Source organism: Oryza glaberrima, chromosome 1, assembly GCF_000147395.1.
Source record: "Oryza glaberrima chromosome 1, OglaRS2, whole genome shotgun sequence".
Lineage (NCBI taxonomy): Eukaryota > Viridiplantae > Streptophyta > Magnoliopsida > Poales > Poaceae > Oryza > Oryza glaberrima.
The window spans coordinates 11,003,489-11,023,736 of NC_068326.1; the positions used below are offsets into that span (position 1 = coordinate 11,003,489).

The following is a 20,248-nucleotide window of genomic DNA, read 5'->3' on the forward strand; positions in this document are numbered from 1 at the left end:
TTATGACTCGATAAATAATTTAGTTAAGAAATGCACTAGAATGTGACAAGGTTCTACCAGAATACCCCAAGTCATACCGAATACATCATCGCATGGTGCATATGTATGCAGCCACTCCTAACTCCAAGTTCACTTTTGCATGCTTAGCTCAATGCTTACGCATGTATCAGGAGCAAAACAAAGTTTATCATGCGGCACAAGCAAGTACATGCCAAAATACACCATTATCAATTTTAAGCATAACTTGTGCCCAATCGAACGCCCTAACGAACGAATCAGTAGTTCAGCAGTCAAATAGCAGCAAGTGATACCAGGAAATTCAACTGCTGGCACAGCATAGATCATACATGCACATACAGAATTCTCGAAAACATGCTCACACAACTACTGATTGCCCCGGAACAACAAATCAACTATACATACAATGATACATCAGTAATTAGTTTGACCACACATCAGCACAAGCTGCACAAAAGAAGCAAGGAAATTGATTCCTCAGAACTGCGGTGGTATATATAGGTCATGTAGATATTTCATATTTTACCAAAAAGTTTCAAGTTTTTGTCTCAAGGATCCAGCATCCTCACATCATGCTTCTTGCGCCTACAACGGTGATGGCTCTTCTGCTCCCCAAAATTATTGTCACCAACAATCCCCATCTTATTCATATCTGCTATACAATCTGCATTGTAAAAATTTGGCAGTAATTAGAGCGTTTGTTAGGTGGATACCAAAAGGTACTTTGCAAATTACATCGCTTCTCTGTTGCAGGAACAAACAATTGTACCAAATCCAAGACAAGGGCAAAAGACAATTCCAATGTCAAACATAACAAAACATTTCTATAAAATAAAGAAACTGTGCGCTAGTATTTATAAGTTACAACAGTCAGATCTGACAGCTTCAGAAATTGACAGGCATGGCTAACAATTACTAGTAACATAACGTCAAAAGGACATCATAAAAATAAAAGCTTCTGCCATCAGTTCTTATTGTTTCACTCATCATGATAGCAGTGTAGCACAAATGACAGGGGTACAGGATTACAGTAGAACAGTCATTTGGTCAGCACACATGTTTCAAACAAGGTCAAGTTAAATTTATCTAGAATTTAATCGAAATATTACCTTCCTGAACACATTGACATAGTCAATGCTTTAAGCAATCATTTAGTTTTGGACGAGACAAATATAACTAAAATGCATGGTGGCTAAAATAAAATTTCGTCAGAATTTCGAGCACATAATCATTTATTAAGCTTATTATCAATTCCATTAAATCAATACTGGATAGAGCACTAAATGAATACGTGTGCTTTCCACCAGTCATTCCATTACTCAAAACATGCAGCAGGCAAGTGCATTTCCATCATCTTCCCATCCCACAGCCCAAAAAAAAGGAGAAACTAGAAAAGGAGTACATCCCTTTGATCAGAATCCACAGGTAGAATATACATTGATCAAGCATCCGATATCCTAGAACATAGTTCTGTAAAAAATCAACAAATTGTTCAATCCAAACCAAGAACTCTAGCCAACAAGCTAGGATACCAACCCATGGATTTTACAAACTAAGCATATTATATCTACGGAATCATATCAAACAAATGCACACAGTAACGATGAAAACGATGTCAATCTCTATACATGAAAAGGAAAGCGTGAGCTAAATCAGAGATTGTCCCAAGAATTGGGCTCAGGGACGCCAATCACCTCCGATTTCCTCGCCCCAGAAGAACAGCTGCTGCCTTCCGTCCTCTTCCTCCTCGTCGATCTCATCCCCGTACCCAAGCTCCACATCTCCCCGGTATCCCGGCTCGCTACCATAGCCGGAATCCGCCGCAGCCACCTCCGCTGCGGCGCCCGTCCCACCAGACCCCGATCCAGGCCCACCAACGGGCGCGGCGGGGCCGAACTCCGTCGCCATGGGGACGTCCCTCATCCGCACCTCCCCGACGTCCGAGGCCCACATCTCGCCGCTGGAGTCGGTGGCGCCGCCGCCACCGGCGCCGCACGTGACGTGGAAGTCGGAGCAGGTGCCGGATCTACGGCGGTCGCTGCTGCGGCCGGACACCGACCGCGACCCCGCGCCGCGGCGGCGGCGCTTGCGTGGCCCGAGCCACCGGAACGACCCGCCGCCGCCGCCGCCGCCGCTGGCGGAGAGGGGAGGTGTCGGGGTCTGGGTCTGGGTCTCCGGGGCGTCGGCGAAGTGGGCGGAGGGGGGAGCGGTGGATCGGTCGGAGAGGCAGGGCTTCTTGTGGAAGGGGTGCCAGGAGGCGACGACCTCGGCGAGGTAGAGGTGCGGCGGGTGGTGGCGCATCGACGGCGCGCGCGGGGTCATCGGCGACGACGGGGGAGGGGAAGTATCGGGGTTAGGGTTTGGGTTGGGGAAGGGGGCACATCGCGGCGTCGATCTCATTCTGTTGGGAGGAGGAAGGAAGAGGATTTTTTTTTTTTGTAAAGAAAAATTAATCATTATATTCGAGTTGTTGCTTGTTGATGATTAGATTTAGCTAGAAGTAGGACGCTAATGTTTTGATTAAACAGTGCTAAATTCGTCGTGACTCCTTTGCTTATTCTGCATTTTTCGAAAAGGTACTCTCTTCGTTTTACAATATAAATCATTCTAACATTTCTTATATTTATATTTGCATTAATAAATCTAGAATGAGATCAATATGAATGTGGAAAATACTAGAATGACTTACATTGTGAAACTATATATCTAGATTCATTAATCTCAGTATGAATGAGGGAAATAATAGAATGATTTATATTTGTGAAACGAAGGGAGTAGTATTTAAGTTAAAAAAAACTTCACGCAAGAGACGACCGTATGTCCTTGACTCCTTTCGTAGTTGCTTTGTTTTTTTTTTCCGTTGCGATCTTGCTTTCTCAACTCATATTAACCATCCTCACACGTCATCCATATTTCTGTTTACAACAGGAAGATGGAGTGTATACGTAGATTCATCACGAAATATAATTTGATAATGTCACAATTCTTCGAGCTTACAATTAATAAATATACACCACTAGAGAAATTAGTAGTCAATTTGTATGGGAAATATTGTGACAATGTTGTTTATAGCAACGAATTCTCGACATAATTGGGATTGGTAATTAATTCTTCTCGCATTTAACATTTAGTTTTGCTATTTTTATTTCAGTTGTTTGTTGCTCAACTTCAGACCGTAGATATTACTGGATTTAGAGTTTGCAAGAACAATGTTGTAAGATCTTATGTTTTAATCTGAACAAAATGATGCATCCAAACGTTTTTTAAACCTAGGAATACGCAACTCTAAATATCCTAAATAGATATGGATCGCGTGTCAATCCGAGCATTTTTCTCTTCATTTTCTAATTAACATAAAAGGTTATCTTGGTTTTCGTTAACATGTATTTAAACAGTTAAATGATGTATTTCGTGTGAAAACATTTTATTATATAAAAGTTATTTTAAAACATCAGGTGAATATATATTTTAAGTTTGAAATAATTAAAACACAATTACTCCCTCCATCGCATAATATAAGGTATGGTAAAAGTTACACGGTCTCCAAAACTAATATTTAACTTATAATTTCTCATATATATATATATAAGGTTTGTAGCAACAAAATTATAATCATATGAAAGTAAATTTAAATGTCAATTTAATTATATAATTTTTAACAAATAAAATTAATTTCATATTACATTAAATATTAGTCAAATGTTTTCCTATTAAACGAAGTTATGTTTATTATGCAGAAAGATATTGAACTTTTTAGGTAGAAGTTAGCCGGTATATTACTATGTTGGAAAACAAATATGGCGGCTGAGGCTTCCGATGTTGAACAAGTCGAAGATACAGACTATGAAAATGATGTTGTGATAGTGGGCAGTCGTCAAAGAGAAAGATGGGACATGAAGGAATCTAAAGTACGCTCGGCAACCAACGATCACAAATATAGTTCCCTTCTCTCGGTGGTTTCTGCTATGAGTTTACAGGAGTTGATAGGCGGCCTTTTCTACTACATACAATAAATAAATTGTGCCGAAACCTTGGAGTAAGCCACTTCTATATAATATATCTACCCCATAGTTCAAACATGCACTAACTTATTTTTTTTATTGATTGACAGGAATATATGGGTGCAAAGTTCACGTCCGCACACCATAAAATTAAGTCTCAAAACACTTCAATCAGTACTAAAGGATGGACCACTTGACCGTGATTGCTTCAACATGGCAATACGTAAGTTCATGTATGAAAACGTCCAGTCGCTTCACAAAACCAGCGAAGCATTGCCTGGACTTACAATTTTGGGTAAGTTTTTATAATCTACCCAATATTGATTCTTTTGCTCATATTTTAAACAATTATTGTACATCATATAGACTGCTACTGGATTTGGTATAAGTCCGATGTTCCATAAGGATATAGATCTTGCAGGGTCGGTTAGTAGCTGGTCGAAAATCCATTATGAAGTTGCAAAATGCAAATCGGTAAGCTAACTATCCTTTGTTCTTATTTGAATGTGTTTTTTATGTTATCTTGACGGTTGACTTTTTCCAGATTCTTATACCAGTATGTGCTGTTGGAAGTTATATCTTGGTCATGCTGGACCAAGAAAGCAAAACACTTTATCTTCTAGACCCTAATCCACTAAATCCAATGTATCTATGAGATATACCAAAAAATTGTTAAACGTTACCAACTATTTCAACAGAGCCATGCGTGTGGCATGTCCTGGATCTAGGTGGACTGAGGATATCGACTTGTGGCGCCATATATATGTCACAAATCCAGTGGCTAACTCGTAAGTTTTCTTGTAAAATCTTGTTTGATCCAATAAATTATTTTTGTCTAACGCATGGTACCTAACTATTCAAATTTCATAGGAATTTGTCGGGTTGTCTCGTACATCTGTTCATGCGATCCTGGAAAGATGGAGCACTTCATTTGCCGTCTTTTAAGGTCATTCTGACTAGCATTGACATTTAGAATATTATATTTTATTTTATAATACAATTATTTATTTTATAAACATATACATTTGCAGGATGTTGACGAGCTAAGGAAACAAATTTTTGCTACATATATTGATGTACGAGCAAAATGAGTGCGCAAGCAACATTCCTAGCGGCGCACGAGATTTTCTTCACTGTATCGCAAATGCAAAACATTAGAATAGTCATTCTTTACCTATGGGTGTATTCTATACATTACAAATGCTTTATTTAAATAATAGAATAACTCTATACTTCTCTAACATATTTTTCTGCCCGCAACAAATAATGGAATAACGCTATACTTCTCTTACATATTTTTATGCGTATATTGCCTTTTATATTGTGTACATAGGGTATATTATATATAATTAAGTCTTGTAAAGTTTTACTGTGCCCACGTAATATCATAGTACTATACCTTACATGAAATATATTTAATGTACTATATGAATTTAATTAAAGTTTAAATGCACAGATTATATAAAAATATTTTTTGGTAACATGAAATTTTTTTAAAGATACAGTTAAATAGAATTGCACCATAGCATTTAGCACGGACATATTACTAGTTACATTAAATATTAGTCAAATGTTTTAAAGAGGTTGAATTTTGAAACGCCTTATATCATGGATGGAGGGAGTAATATTATTGATTTATCCGTCGCTTTCGAAATGGGCACCACGCACGCATCTCAAAGCCACACACGCGTCTCCACAACACGTCCCTCCAGGTCCAACCCCACCACATGTATCGGTATCTCGTGGGCGGCCAGATTTTTGTCGCAGGTCGGTTTCGTTTCCGCTCTCCGCTCCACGCGGCGTCGCCTCCGGAGCCCCCAGAAGCTTCTCGACCCACCACCACCGCTCTCCCTCTCCCCGTCAGGTGCGTTCGTCGGGAATCATCGGGAAAAACCCCGAAATCCTCTCCCAGCTTTCCCTTTTTTTTTTTTTTCCCTTCTTCTCCGCGCGCGTGTTCTCCTCGATCTCTCCGATCATCATCGCGTGTGGTGGCCGGTTGGCTGCGGTTCCCTTCCCGGAAATTCTGCGGCGCGCGCCGCCATTTTTATCCGTCTGTCTACAGGGTAGGGAGTTCTCAGATTAGAAACCAGGGGTTCTCCCGTTTTGGCGCTAGTTATGGTAGAGATTTCGTTACCTTTGCATATGCCATGGCTTCGTCGGCTCTATGCACGGAGCCTATGTATGTATGTATGTATGTATGTATGTATGCTTTTATTTTTAAGTTTCTCGTCTAGAGTACGCGGTGGCGATGGGAAACAGCCGCTAGATTTGTTTATTGTTTCTTTACCCTAATCACAGGTATGGGTATTTGAGATTAGTTACGAAACATCTTAGATATATGCGGCTATTCAGTTTTTTTTAATGTGCAAGAATCCAAAAGTCTATTAATTAGCATGTAAAAGGACTTGTGCTGATAAATTCTTTAGTTTTTAGTACAAGTGTCTGTATCTAGTTTCAATACAAGTTGCAATCCAGACTACGTTAATAACACTAAAAGATTGTATTGATACAAATCCATGATTATTATGGCGCATTGAAGAGAGGAAACAGAGGAAGGTAGGCTTGTCCTGCACGGCTTGAAGCTCTGCTTGCCTTGGCCAAGGTTTGGACAGAGGCCCTTTTGAGTTCTATACACTGGTTGATTACTCCCTGTTACAAATCTGAGCAATCTTTATCGACGAGGGCCTAGCTAATAATCAGGAAAAATAGAGATAAAGTGGAAAGTAGATAACAAACGCCAAACTAGGAAATAGATGACTGCATATCTTTCAGCCGGATATGGTCCCTCCTGCTGTAGGCGCGGACCCAGAATGCTTGTACAGCTGGTATTTATACCTATTTGGCAGGTAGATAATGATGATTGAACATGGTATTGGTGCTTTGGGTGACAGTTAAATATTTCTAAGGAAATCACTGCACAAATATCATTTTTTTTGTTTGGGAAATATCTTGTTTTTGTTTTGAAAAATTTAAAGTTTATGGTGAAATCTCTTTTGTGCAGCCTTGGTATTATGTAAATCTCCAAATTCTGTAGTTTAGTGTTATACTGTCGAAATTTGCCCTTTCCCCAATCTTTGCTGTTGTTTGACAATATGTGCCTACACAAAATTAGTACAGTGCTACGCTCCTTTGTGCTTGAAATGTTTCCCCATATTATTTATTAACAGAATCTTGAATTTACAAGGTCATTTTATCTTGCATATTTGCATCTATAATTTTAGTTGACCTGCTTTAACTCCTATATATGCAGAAACAATGAGCAGACGCAACAGCCGCACCATCTATGTAGGCAATCTCCCTGGGGACATTCGTGAGAGGGAGGTTGAGGATCTCTTTTACAAGGTGAGCTTTACTGCTTTACAAGCTACCTCAGTTCTTCTCATAGGCAACTACCATTTCAATCTGGTCGTAGCTGTATAGGCATAATACATTGCTTATTTTCCTACCTGTTAAGTTGCCTTAGCTTATTAATGTGAGAACAGCTAGCGGTTGAAGGATTTAAATCACTATTATGCTAGTGGTTGAAGGATTTAAATTATTATTATTATAGTATTATAAGAGTTATAAAGGATTATTGTTCTGTAATTCGTGGATGAGTCTTAGGGTAAAGCAATTGCGGGAAGAAAGGAACCATCTGGCCTTGTGTCGCCAAAGAAGCGCTATTTAGGAAGTTGTCTTGTCTGTATTAAATATCTGTTGGCTGTTTCAACTTGCGATGTCTTCTCCTGCGGTTTTGGTAGTGAATAATCATTTTCTTAATAGCACAACCATTGATGCTCTTGAGCATCCATCAGCGTAAACAGTTGGGTGTGATTTATCCTAGATGACAACTGATAACCTGCGTGCCATTGCGAAAAAGTAGTCGTATATTGCAGATGGGAACGTGTTGACAAATGATATATTTCATGAGTCATATTCAGATTAAGGGTGTTGTATTTGTACTTATTTTCTAAGCTAATGTGGAGGTGCAGTTGTGAAAAGTTTCACTAATAAATCCAATTAAGTTTATGTATATATGTTATTCCAGTGTTTTTATCCCTTACAATTGCAATAAGAACCTTAATCTTGATAACATGCATGCTTTTTTGTTTCTCATAAATTTATTCTAATGCAGTACGGTCGCATTTTGGACATTGACTTGAAGATTCCTCCAAGACCTCCTGGTTATGCTTTTGTTGAGGTGAGTGTCCTTTTGCAACAGCCATGTCTTCTGTAAGGGTACTTGTATTGAAAATTTTATTGAAATTTATAATATAGTCCCTATTATTACCCTGATATTAATATCATTTCTTCTTTAAAGGATGGTTGCTTTCAATAAAATTTACTTCTAGATTTTTTTCAAGACTAAGTTTTAGTTTAGGTATAGCTAAGTTTTCTTAAGATGTAAGTGCATCTTTTAAGATGTATAGCTAAGTATTGGATGCTAAATAGCTAATAGAAAATATGTGCTTTTGTAGTTTGAGGATCCCCGTGATGCTGATGATGCAATTTGCTGCCGTGATGGGTATAACTTTGATGGCTACAGGTTGCGGGTATGGATATCAAAATGCTTTTCTTCCGGTCTTCTGGTCTGCTTTGGTTTCTGTGCCTGTGGCTTTATATTTTCTGTACGTAGGTGGAATTAGCTCATGGTGGAAGAGGTCAATCTTACTCATACGATCGCCCAAGAAGCTATAGCAGTGGACGACGTGGAGGTGTTTCTAGGCGTTCTGAATATCGCGGTTTGTAATTCTTTCTCTTGAATGTGTTAGTCGGTGTATCCCAACAAAGAATGTGATGTTTCTATTTGTTGGACCATGCAGTTATGGTCACTGGCTTACCTTCATCGGCATCATGGCAGGATCTTAAGGTATTGGTGTTGTACATAACTTCTATTTATAGATTTTTCTCTAATGACCTAATTATTACCTACTTTCAGGACCATATGCGGCGGGCTGGTGATGTCTGCTTCTCTGATGTATACCGTGAGGCTGGAGGTTAGTAATAAATGTTCTCTTCTTGTTATGTCATCGTACCATGGGCCCTGGGATGAGAACCAATTGCTTATGTGTTGATCTTAGTTTTAATTCATTGTCCTCTGAAATCAAGATTCATGCTTTAATATTTTTTCTGAGAATACAAAAGCTGTGTATTATTTCATTAAGACAGAGACTGGATGACGTCTGTCAGCTGGTCATCAGGCCCGTCAAACCCCCTCAGGTCAGGGAAAAATAATTATAAAAGAAGTCCTAAAATGCTAAAACTGAAAATGAAAGAAACGACAATGTCCTATACTCAGAAGCAACCTCTGAGCCTGCAGAGGCCTTTCTATATAGTTTGCGGGCTATGTCAGTAATATTTGTCTTTCTGTTTGTGTTGCAGCAACCGTTGGAATTGTGGATTATACAACCTATGAAGACATGAAGTATGCGGTATGTTTGATATCTTCTGTATAAAGTGCATTCTGAAAATATTATACTTTTTGGTAATTGATGAGGGAACATTTTCAGATGTGTTATTCCTATTATACACTTTGGTCATATACGTTGACATTTATGGCAAGATTTGGTCAAAATTTTGAAATGTTGACTATCAATTTTATATTAGAATAAGTTTATAAAATCTAATAAATTTATGACATTATGATAGTACTTTTCAAGGTAAATCTAGCCTACCATCTTTTTTTTTCAACAAAGCATTTGAAAAATTATTAATGATTGAAGTTTCATAAGTTTGACTTAAAAATCAAATATTTATGATTAGAGGGAGTATTTGGTATGTATCTCTTATGATCTTTTGATGATCTTGCAGATTAGGAAGCTTGATGACTCAGAGTTCAGAAATGCATTTTCACGGGCATATATCAGGGTATGGATTTATTTGTTTTTTGACCACGAGGGTTTTTCCTGTTTTTGCTATGATAATAGATAATATGTCTTCTAGATGCATTTGATTGTGATCTTTCGTCAACGTGTTCTTATTTCTATGATAGGTGAGGGAGTATGATGATAGATCAAGAAGCAGAAGCCGCTCTTACTCAAGAAGTCGTAGTTACAGCAGGAGCAGGAGTCCAAAGTATGTTAGATTTTTATTCTGTTTTACACTCAAGCCTCCCTATGGCAGCACTAATTGTTGACTGCATTGTTCCACAGATCTATTTCTCGGTCACCGTCACCTGTGGATGAAAGGTATATCCTTTTATAACATCAGCTTTTTACTGGCATGCCATTTTTGTCGTTAAAGAGAAACAGGAGTATGTGTTGGAATTTGGGTTTTTATATACTTTGGAACTTCCACTGTGGTTCATAAAACATATGATTGAAAAGCTTGTAATGTATTTCCTTTTTTTTGACCGACTAATGTATGTCTCCTTTTAAATTGATATGACTTAAATTTCCTCTATGGCCCAATGACTAAAACACAGTGCTGGTGGCTAACTTGCAATGTTCAAGGTTTGCTTTTGTTTTTCCTAGATCTGGCCATGCGGCAATCTGGGGACTGCTTTCATAGATTTTGGATATGTTGAGAATCGAAAGGATGGTTTGGAACTTTGGATAGTAGAGCTGGATTGTGATGCATGTATGGCAAATGGGCAACAACCAGTCCTAGGAGCGAGCTAGGCCTGACAGTAAGGATATGTGGAGTGGATTTGTGTTATTATTGAGAATTTGTTGACCGTAGGCACTTCAATTTCATATACTGCATGACATGGACCTAACTTACATGAGATCTCAAAGTTTTCTTTTAATTATTCTTGCATCCTGATAAAACAAGATTATGGTACTTGGTAAGCATTTTTCTGGAATATGTACGTGCTTTTTTCACAACAAAAGAAATTGATCCTGCTTAGTTTTTATGCGGATTCTGTTGAAATAGAGATTTTGTTTTGTTCATTGGCACATATTAGCCATTTAGCATGAATACAAAAATGCTTACTTATCAGTGTGGTTCTTCTGTAATTTGTTTTGATATTTCTGTTAGTAGTTTTTGGATGAAATCACACTGAGTGATTGGTTTTGCCTGTGAAATTTTGCAGATCAATATCAAGATCACGGACTCCTGTTTCTTCAGTAAGTCTTGCAGCAAGTCATCTATTATTAAAAAGTGAATTAAGTCCTATTTTCAATCATTTTGTTTATTGCAATTTGCCTTTTTTTGGCAGCCTTCTCGTGGAAGATCTGTTAGTAAAAGCCCAAGCAGGAGCTTATCCCGCTCTCCCTCTCCGGTAAATACCAAATAATTCCTCCCACATTTACAATGCCCCTCCCGCCCTGAACAAAGGAAAAAAAAATAGAGAGAACTCATTACACTGGTGAAACACTTGTATGATCATTTGCTGCCTACGTTGTTGCAGGTGAAGTCTGATTGAACATGAAAACCCTCCAGACTGTGACAGCTACTTAAGGATCCAGGAACCTGGAACTCGAGGATAGCATGGATTAGATCAAATCATCCTGGTTATGGCTTCACTGCGCTACAGGCTTCGCCCTTTGTTTAGTAGGTCGACTTCTGTTTAATATTACTCATATTGCATTATATTTGCGAAACAGAGATCATGTGTTCTGTAGTCAGAGTCCCAGTACTTATTTTACATCTAGTAAGTGGAAGAACTATCTGCACATTGTTGTCGACTGTATTTTAAATATCTGTTGCCATATATATGTTGATGTACCACCTTTGGTTGTCCTTTGAACCGTGGTTGATGTGCTGACGTACTAGATGTTCTGTGTTGCTGATTTATATTATGTAAACTTAGAGTGTGTTTAGTTTACGTCAAAATTGGAAGTTTGGTCGAAATCGGAACGATGTGACAGAAAAGTTGAAAGTTTATGTGTAGAAAAGTTTTGATGTGATAGAAAAGTTGGAAGTTTGAAGAATAATTTTGGAACTAAACTCGGCATTAGATCTGTACTCCATTTAGTTGTTTCAGTTCACTACGTTAACTGCAATGACAGCAGGAATGAATGGTGTCTATGTGGCTCTCAATACTTTTTACCCAAGCTTGACATAGGTGTATGACGAGGTCGGCACATATAGATTAAAATTTGAAAGTAGACTGTTTATTGTTTTTTTCTCACAAATGCGAACTCGAAATATTTGCATGGTACTGCAGCGCGGTGATGCGAAGTAGCAAGTTCGCACGGTGGGAAGCGAGCATGAAATCGTGCATTGGTAACGCGAAGGCGAGATGAATCGTAATAACATTTGTTTAAATAGACATATTTATAATTATAATACTCCCTCCGTTTCAGTTATAAGATGTTTTGACTTTGGTTAAAGTTAAACCGCAATAGTAATATTTTCAACCTAAGATAAATTTATTATAAAAAATATTTAATTACTAATTTAATACAACTAATTTGATAATGTAAATATTAATATATTTTCTATAAACTTATATAAGCAGTATAACTTTGAATAAAGTTAAAACATCTTGTAACCTAAAACGGAGGGAGTAGAACGGATCTGATTTACCTTTTTTGGGTGCCTCCTAAGTGGGCTTCCTCTTCCTTGAGATCCATTTTCCCCTTTTTTTTTTGAAGAGAAAATTTTGAAATTATACTGTTGAAGTTTTTAGAAATATGCTAGATGCGAACAAATTTACACATACCATCGTCGTGGTTCGGCAGTGTGAAATCACGACGGAATCACAAATAGACCGTCGCCACGGTTCGGCAGCGCAAAATCGCGACTAAATCACAAGACGAACACACAATAGGGGCGGTCTGGCAAGGTTAAAATGCGAGACCAGCCTCGGTGTCACTAGTTGGCCGAGCGAGATGGCCGTTGAGCCTTGGTCTCACTTGTGGGCCGCACTGGCAGCTAATGACGCAATTAATCATACTAATTAGCGAGTAATTAATTACTGATGATATTAATAATAATTAATTGCTAACGACTCTAATTAATTAATTAATCGCGTGAGTTTGTGCGGTCTCGCGGACTAGCCGCGCGAGACTCGCGCGAGGTATCGTTCACTCACCTCCCGGCCTCGCACTTCCATTTTGCGATAACGGTATTTCTGTCATTCCCTTCTAAACGTGTATATTCCAGTTAAATCATAGAAAAATATATATCTATTTTTCTTGTTTTGACCGTACTCCTCTTCAATTAAGTAATAATATAATTAGTACTATGAAAAGAAATTAGAAATATACCTTTTCATTGGTTTTTAGAAATGTACCTTGTCGCCAGGAGGGTATGTGTGTCATGGTTACAAATAAGACGTACCTCATATCCTACGACTTATAGAATATACAGATATGACATATCTTTGCATATACGATGTATTTTCATGTACAATAACAAAATTTATGAGGTGATATAGAAACTATCCTCACGAGAAGAGAAATGTCAGAGTCCTACTTAAAAAGGATTGGGTTTATACTATATTGTGGAGGGTCCGTTGTCTTCGAGTCCTACTCAGAAAGGATTGGGTTTATACTATACTGTGGAGGGTCAGTTGTCTTCAAGTTCTACTTGGAGACTAAGGTGACTTACGATATAAAAGACACACCCCCTAAGGGTCTGGATCATTGAATCATAGCACCAACACAACCACCATAGCCTACAATCTGGATGACGCGAAACATACTCGTCGGGAGATCTCATCGAACCCATCTTGATAGGGATCTCACCGTTAATCTCGAGATCATCAATTCTCTATTGTAATATGTGGTCTTTCCATATCAATCTCATATAAATTGGATTAGGGCTATTACCTTACAAGGGGCTTAAACCAGTATAATCCTTGTCTTCTTGTTTGCTTGATATCGTATCGTGTAGATCCTCGTACCAATGTATCCAAATACCCTATTTATCCGGTCTACGAATATCCACCATCGACAATGTGAACTCACTGCAGTCTGCATCCATGTAGAGCGAACCGAGCAAACTTGTTGTGGAGATTATGAGTACCATATACCTACACGTACGGCTAGTTTATTCGACTGATTATAGGGGATATGTTATATCTCTAAAATATGTAACGGATTATGACTTGGGTATTACGTTTTCTTGAGTATTAAGGAAACGGTTTAAAGTCTTAATCAGGAATATCGTAAAATATATTCTCTATTCGGTTAGGTTTGTATCTGTAATCTGCTCCCGATCTATGTAAGGTGGGCAGGAGGCCTCTTGAGGGTATAACCACACTAAAGGTCGTCAGATCAATACAATATTCGGCGGAGTCAAATCCCTAAACAAGAGTCAGTATTACTTTTCGTCGAGAGGGCCTGAACCTGTCTAAACCCTTGTCTTTCCACCCATCTACTTTAGCTCTCGTGCACTACCCCCTTTTCATATTGTCGATTCCTAGTATCGACAGTTGGCGCGCCAGGTAGGGGTTGCGTCGAGTTTTCCGTCGACAAGTACGATGGGTTCTACTCCAGGAGTCAACTCCTTTGCCTTCCCTCCAGGGCAGGCCTACCGCTTTGGCAGTCTCGACTTCATCGCTGACAACTTCGGCAACATCTCTCTTCTTGACTCGGATTCGAACTAGTCGGGGAAGAGGTCGTGACCACTCGGCACCGTTTGGCTTGCCAAATTCCGCCGAGATGTACTCCAACACTTTATCTTCTAGGCTGGCTTCAAACCACTCGGGGGATTCATCTACATCAGTGCGCCCTCGCAATCTTTCCACCATCACCAGTGCATATCCTCAGGTCATCATGCAACTTCCCCCTCTGCCACGTTCAAATCTGGATCCGTCCATCCCCTTAGGTCCCGATCTGAGCAAGCTTCGGCTTCGCCTAGATTGGGCTTCAAGGAGATGGGCGTCACGCTCCAACCACTCGGATCTTGTTCGGACACGGAGATTGCCAACTTTCTCAGCTCTTTTGACGTCTATGACGACCGCACCACCGAAAGTCTGGGAAGCTCATAGTTCAACGACGACTACACCCAACTCCTTTTTGGTGTGTTCATGGCAGATTCGCTGAACCAAGAGGAAGTTGCCCGGCTAGCCAGAGAAGCTGAAGAGGAACACGCTAGACTTGAAGAGGAGCGCAAGCGCAGGGAAGAGGAAGAACGCATGAGGCGAGATCTAGCTCATGCTGGATGCGCCTCTCACAATAGAATGCTTCAGACTCGAGTCGACAACACTAATGTCTTCGTTACACCTCAACAAAACAAGGTAGCGGTAGTCACCTTGCACCATTATTGACGCGGCTCCGGCTAACTTTAGGCCTATCCTGAACAAAGTCAAGACTATGATCGCTGCAATAGTGCCCCCCGGAAGTTGGAGGCAGCTATCGGCCTGAGGAATCTACGACTGAGACACCGTCCCAGACCCGTCTCCCACTAGAGATTTTTTTTTGACCAGATCTCCCACCAGAGATTGTCGTGCATGCTCCCGAGCGCAGCAGAGGGCACACCGGATCTAATCTACACCATCATGAAAGACGACGACTAGATCAGTCGGTCGACTCTCGCGACCGGCAGCACGACAGTGACCATCATGGTGACTCCTACTACGACAGACACTGCGCCCACACTCCTAGCGATATGAGGCACGCGCTCAATCAACATTATTGCGACCGCGAAAATCGCGCCTACCGTGACGGCCAAAGGCATTCACCCGAGAGAGGCGATGAAGGTGTTCCGCTTTTACACTCGACCTACGTCGAGTAGACTGGCCGATTGGTTCACTTGGGAAATAAGAGGAAGGAATAAGTTTACTTGACTCCCTTAATTAGCGGCCGAATCTGATTCATATCCTTAAACTACAATACTGGATATCTTGAACCTCCAACTATTAAAACGGGTACAATTTGACTCCCTAGGCAGTTTTGAAGGACAGTTTTGCTGACGTGGCGCCTATTTAGCAGTTTTGATTTGGTCTTTATTCCACGTGGCGTTGATGTGGCGCTTATGTGACATTAGAATTAAAAAAAAAGTGTGGTACCCATTTGTCATTTACAAAAAAAAAATTATAGGGCCCACTGACAGGTGGGTCCCACATGTCATCCTATGTCCTTCCCTTCCTCCTCCCTTTCTCTCTCCCTTCTCTCTCTTTCTCTCCCCCTTTCTCTTCACGGCAACCCGGGCAGGGACGCGCTGCCATGCCGTAGTCGTGGGTGGTGAAGGCAGCGGCAGACTCGGTGCTGGCGCTCACGGTGAGGGGGTAGTTGAGGTGGAGCCGCGCCATCCTTTCGCTCCTGATCTTTCCCCAGCCGGCGGAGCGTCGTCGATGAGTGCGACGGAGGAGGGGCAACCGGACGGTGAGGCGGATTGAGGGAGATTGCAGCGGGCGAGCGGCGATGGGTGAACTGAGGGGATTGTGGCTAGATTGGGGCTAGGATTACGGTGGCGAGCAGCAATGGTAGAGGGAGCGAAGGGGCCAGCCGATGGTCGATGGAGCGAACCGACCGATTGCGGCACTGGGAGAGGGCTTCTTCTTCTTCTCATTGAGGTCACGAGGGCCTTGATGATGGGCGTGGGGACGAAAGCCGACGGTAGCAACAGATGAGATAGGAGGTCGATGGGCGTGGGTGGGCCCCTCCTGATCCAGTGGCGCGACGACGAGCATGCGGCAGCAGTGCCCTCCCGTCGCTACGGGAGGGGGTGGTTGTGGGGGGGGGGGGGGGGGGGCGAGGTGGTGGTGGTGGTGGTGACGGCGGCGGCGTCGCCGAGAGCCTCGGGAACTCCTCCGAGCTCATCGTCCGCCGTGTCGCCGCGCTCGCCAGGGACAAGGTGTGGAACCTTTCCTTAGACAAGCTGCTAGGTGAAGATGGCGCGCCCATTCACGCTCGCAAAGTCCGCCACTCGCCGCTGCATCCCCTCACCCGCCTACCACCGCCGCTCCAACGACCGCTGGTGCCACTCCGCCATCGCCACGGCTCAAGGGGAAGAGAGAGAGGAGGAAGGGGGAGGGGTTAAAGAGGTAGGCTAACATGTGGGTCCCACATGGCAGTGGGTCCACAATATTTTTCGTGAATGATAAATGGGTCTCACATATCTATACTTTCTATAAAGTTATAGCCCACTAAGTTTAAAACTCAACACACAACCATGTTACATCATCACCCACTAGCAATAATTACATATTTAACATTTAACCTCATGCGAGCATACAACATCATCTACAATTTTATTTAATTATGCAATCAACATACAAGCATATCCAATCATCACCCCTCACATCATTTGCACAATATTTTAGCAAATCTATCTATTATTTTTTTATAATATTTAACATAAAATTATCAATATGTTTCAAAAAACATTAAAGCGCGCGTATCATTTATTTATTTCATGATAAGTACTGATAAACCCTAATGTTTCATTATTTTTTTCCTTTTTACTCCTAGTTTGATTGTCAAAAAAAAATATATTGAGAATTGATTAGTAATTTACGCAGCAAAGCACGGGGAATCATCTATTATTTTTTTAATTCTAATGCCATCTAAACGCCACGAAGTACGAAAACCAAGTCAACGCTGCCACGTCAGTGAAACTGTCATCCAAAACCACCGTGGGAGTCAAATTACACCGGTTTTGACAATTGAGGGGTCATCCGGTATTGCGGATCAGGGATACGAATTAGATTCGATCACTAGTTAGGGGAGCCAAAGTTAACTTATTCCTAAGAGGAAGTGTGACTTGGGCGGACGGCCTCCGTGCCGTGCTGTGCTCGCCATGCCTTACCGGCCCATAATGCCTAGGTGGTGCTACAACGGCCCATTTGCCATCGTGCTCGTGCCGTGGCTGGCGTCTCCCGTCTACTACCGTATTTCTCCTTTCCCCGACCCCAAGCAAAGCACATCGACTCCTATCGGCGGTCGCGCGAGCTCCAGCGCCAAGGTGCGTTCAGTTCATCCGATTCCCTCCTGGATCCAAACCCTAATTTTCGCTGGCCTCACCGATCCTTGCCTATCCTATCCAGGGGATCCGTTGCGTCCGGCGGGGGTTAATTTCTTGCGGTTGTAGGATCCCCGATGGCGGATACGGCGAAGGCCGATGCGGCGGCGGAGGCGGCCAAGATGGACCTGCTCGAGGACGACGACGAGTTCGAGGAGTTTGAGATCGACCAAGGCATGCACCGATCCGTTTCCTTGTCCTCTATTCTTTTTTGTTGATGATGATACTTTAGATCTAGCGCGTCCTACTAGATTTGCTCTTCTTGCAAGAGGTCTCGCCGCAACGCAATCGTGTGGTCTACTTGTCTGTTCAGTGATCTGGTGATTAGTGTCTTGTCATCCCTGTCAAATTACTCACCTAGCTTAGTAGCTTTAATCTGTTGGTAAATAACAAGAACAAAACTACCCGAAAAAAAAAAAGAATAAAACTAGCTCACCATAATTCTGTCTGTCTATGTTCTTTTAAAATTCAGTACTATTAAGGATCCGTTCTTGTGTCAGTACAATTATTATAGTCGCACTTCGCCACTAGTCAGAGAATTCCTGTCTACGCCCTCCAAAAATCAGGATTATGGATCTGTTCTTGTGTCAATGCCGCAACTTAGGGAATTCCAATGTGCTGTCTGAGCGGTATATCACGTCGGCTCGTTTGTAGTATGAACCAGTGTTTTTTCATGATGTTTATGTTTATTGGTTCCTGTATCTATAAGCGCAAAGCTCGTACATAATTATCACTTGCCCATGCTTCAATTTTTTTCCTCTAGCATATGAAGAATGGTTTGTCATAGAAGTTCAGCAACAATTTTCTTTATTTCCATCCTATGATGATGTGATTTGCCTTCAGCCCCGAGTTCTTGACATACAAGTGACTCTTTTTGGGCCGTCCGATTACGCTTCATTTACTTCTGATGGTCAAATGATGCTCAATATAGATGATAGGTAGATGATACTCTGTAGTTCAGCCACAAAAACATTTCAGGGTTTATTTCAATAAGTATGCAATTTTTTTTTATCTCAATCTGTTCCTTGCAACATCCCGAACAATATACTGGTATATTTATTGTTCAAATAATACACATGACATACACTTGTTACTGTATTTCTAACGACATCTCGTATACATTTTGGAACTTCAGAATGGGATGACAAGGAAGAAGGCAACGAGGCAGTTCAGCAATGGGAGGATGACTGGGATGACGATGATGTCAATGACGACTTCTCTCTGCAGCTCAGGAAAGAGCTGGAGAGCATCCCATCGAAGAACTAGAACTTGTGGTCTTGTATTCAGTACTTTCAGATAGGAAGTGGTATCTGCTGGATTTGGCATGTTTACTGTTATATTTACCAACTCGAGCATTTTGCTTGTTCTGTGGTATGCCTTTCCGTTATACATTTTATTACCAAATACGGTTCATAAAACTATATTGCCTATGTCTAGAAAGTGGTATCGGTTGTAGAACCGTAATCCCTCAACTGGCTGAACCTTTTTGTTCCGTGAATGCAGAAAGGCCATTGCTTAGTGTTTTTTTTTATCTAATTAATGTGTAGATAATATGTTTGTTACTTGTGCTTCGGTAGTGTAACTCTGGAATACGATGAAACATGATGAAAATGGAAGACATGGACATGAAAGGTGTGATTAACGGCTGGTTTGGTTTGTAGTCTAAATTGGTCTTACCAATATTTGGCAATTTCAATAGTCTTTAGTGACTTTGAAGTCAAATTTGGTATGCCTAAAAAATAAGTCATTTTAATAGTTAGCTTAGGCTATTTTGGCTTCAACCCAACACAATTTTATCTTGTCAAGATTAGCCATGTCGAAATTTAACATTGATAAAAATTAGTCTTGATAAAAGTTGGAAAGATCAATTTAGACCACAAACCAAACACGTCTAAAAGACATTGTTCGGATTGTGGGGTTCACGCAGACGTTACAGTTTTAACTGAAAAAGCATACCATACAGTTACTTTTATATAGAAAATTTTCATGCAATTACTTTTATATAGAATGTTTTCACACGAAAAATACTGGTTAAAAAGTATGCTGACGAAAATCAAAATAAAATCTTTAACTTAATAATAAAAAAGGGACATCAAGCCCAACAACCATCCACGTAACTGACCATATGTCCTCAACCTAAATCAAAATCAAGGGAAAATCCTTAGCCACATCCTGCAATCCAAGGGAGGAGGATCCTTTACTTGCCCCGACTTTAGGTCATTGACAGATAGGACAGATAGATTCATAACAAAGAGGATTTACATGTCAGTAACTTAAAAATTATGTAAGATCTCAAACTATAGTGGCGGAGTTACCTCCCGGGCAGGTCGAGCGACCGTCCGGGCTCCGTTCCTGCCATCTGCACCGTCGATAGTCGTCGACACCTATAA

At 40.8% G+C, this 20,248-nt stretch overlaps 3 protein-coding genes and 1 pseudogene across 7 annotated transcripts; 3 read left to right on the forward strand and 1 right to left on the reverse strand.

The window, feature by feature from the left end:
• LOC127762773 (uncharacterized) lies at positions 1–2,446 on the reverse strand. Its single transcript, XM_052287265.1, has 2 exons — positions 1,713–2,446; positions 1–682 (listed from the first exon to the last, which is right to left on the reverse strand). The coding sequence occupies exons 1-2, from the start codon at positions 2,416–2,418 to the stop codon at positions 567–569; spliced, it is 822 nt and encodes a 273-aa protein (XP_052143225.1). The 5' UTR covers positions 2,419–2,446; the 3' UTR covers positions 1–566.
• A 1,786-nt stretch (positions 2,447–4,232) lies between these two features.
• On the forward strand, positions 4,233–5,177 carry LOC127770620 (uncharacterized; annotated as a pseudogene).
• A 576-nt stretch (positions 5,178–5,753) lies between these two features.
• LOC127752938 (serine/arginine-rich-splicing factor SR34-like) lies at positions 5,754–11,687 on the forward strand. Of its 5 annotated transcripts, XR_008012451.1 has the most exons (15): positions 5,777–5,883; positions 7,270–7,361; positions 8,134–8,199; positions 8,477–8,551; positions 8,635–8,740; positions 8,822–8,868; positions 8,938–8,995; positions 9,381–9,430; positions 9,810–9,866; positions 9,991–10,073; positions 10,151–10,186; positions 10,451–10,626; positions 11,035–11,068; positions 11,161–11,223; positions 11,353–11,687. XR_008012451.1 is itself a non-coding variant. In XM_052278407.1 (14 exons), exons 2-14 carry the CDS (start codon positions 7,275–7,277, stop codon positions 11,365–11,367), a joined length of 777 nt encoding a protein of 258 aa, XP_052134367.1. In that variant the 5' UTR covers positions 5,754–5,883; positions 7,270–7,274; the 3' UTR covers positions 11,368–11,687. The 5 variants fall into 5 exon arrangements, 2 of the variants coding, with proteins under 2 accessions (XP_052134367.1, XP_052134360.1); XM_052278407.1 differs by lacking the exon at positions 10,451–10,626 and having other exon boundaries at positions 5,754–5,883; XR_008012450.1 differs by having other exon boundaries at positions 10,451–11,068.
• A 6,012-nt stretch (positions 11,688–17,699) lies between these two features.
• On the forward strand, positions 17,700–19,376 carry LOC127766233 (protein DELETION OF SUV3 SUPPRESSOR 1(I)-like). The gene is made up of 3 exons (XM_052291316.1): positions 17,700–17,801; positions 17,884–18,032; positions 18,994–19,376. The coding sequence occupies exons 2-3, from the start codon at positions 17,936–17,938 to the stop codon at positions 19,122–19,124; spliced, it is 228 nt and encodes a 75-aa protein (XP_052147276.1). The 5' UTR covers positions 17,700–17,801; positions 17,884–17,935; the 3' UTR covers positions 19,125–19,376.
• The last annotated feature ends 872 nt before the right edge of the window (positions 19,377–20,248 follow it).

What these genes read in the sequence shown, in the direction of transcription:
- LOC127752938 (XM_052278407.1), top strand. Translation starts at nt 7,275, where the DNA reads ATGAGCAGACGCAACAGCCGCACCATCTATGTAGGCAATCTCCCTGGG. An exon ending in TTGAGGATCTCTTTTACAAG is followed by an intron (nt 7,362 to 8,133) that starts GTGAGCTTTACT and finishes ATTCTAATGCAG; the next exon opens with TACGGTCGCATTTTGGACAT. An exon ending in CATCATGGCAGGATCTTAAG is followed by an intron (nt 8,869 to 8,937) that starts GTATTGGTGTTG and finishes ACCTACTTTCAG; the next exon opens with GACCATATGCGGCGGGCTGG.
- LOC127762773 (XM_052287265.1), bottom strand. Translation starts at nt 2,418, where the DNA reads ATGAGATCGACGCCGCGATGTGCCCCCTTCCCCAACCCAAACCCTAAC. An exon ending in CTGGGGCGAGGAAATCGGAG is followed by an intron (nt 683 to 1,712) that starts GTGATTGGCGTC and finishes TTTACAATGCAG; the next exon opens with ATTGTATAGCAGATATGAAT.
- LOC127766233 (XM_052291316.1), top strand. Translation starts at nt 17,936, where the DNA reads ATGGCGGATACGGCGAAGGCCGATGCGGCGGCGGAGGCGGCCAAGATG. An exon ending in GGAGTTTGAGATCGACCAAG is followed by an intron (nt 18,033 to 18,993) that starts GCATGCACCGAT and finishes TTGGAACTTCAG; the next exon opens with AATGGGATGACAAGGAAGAA.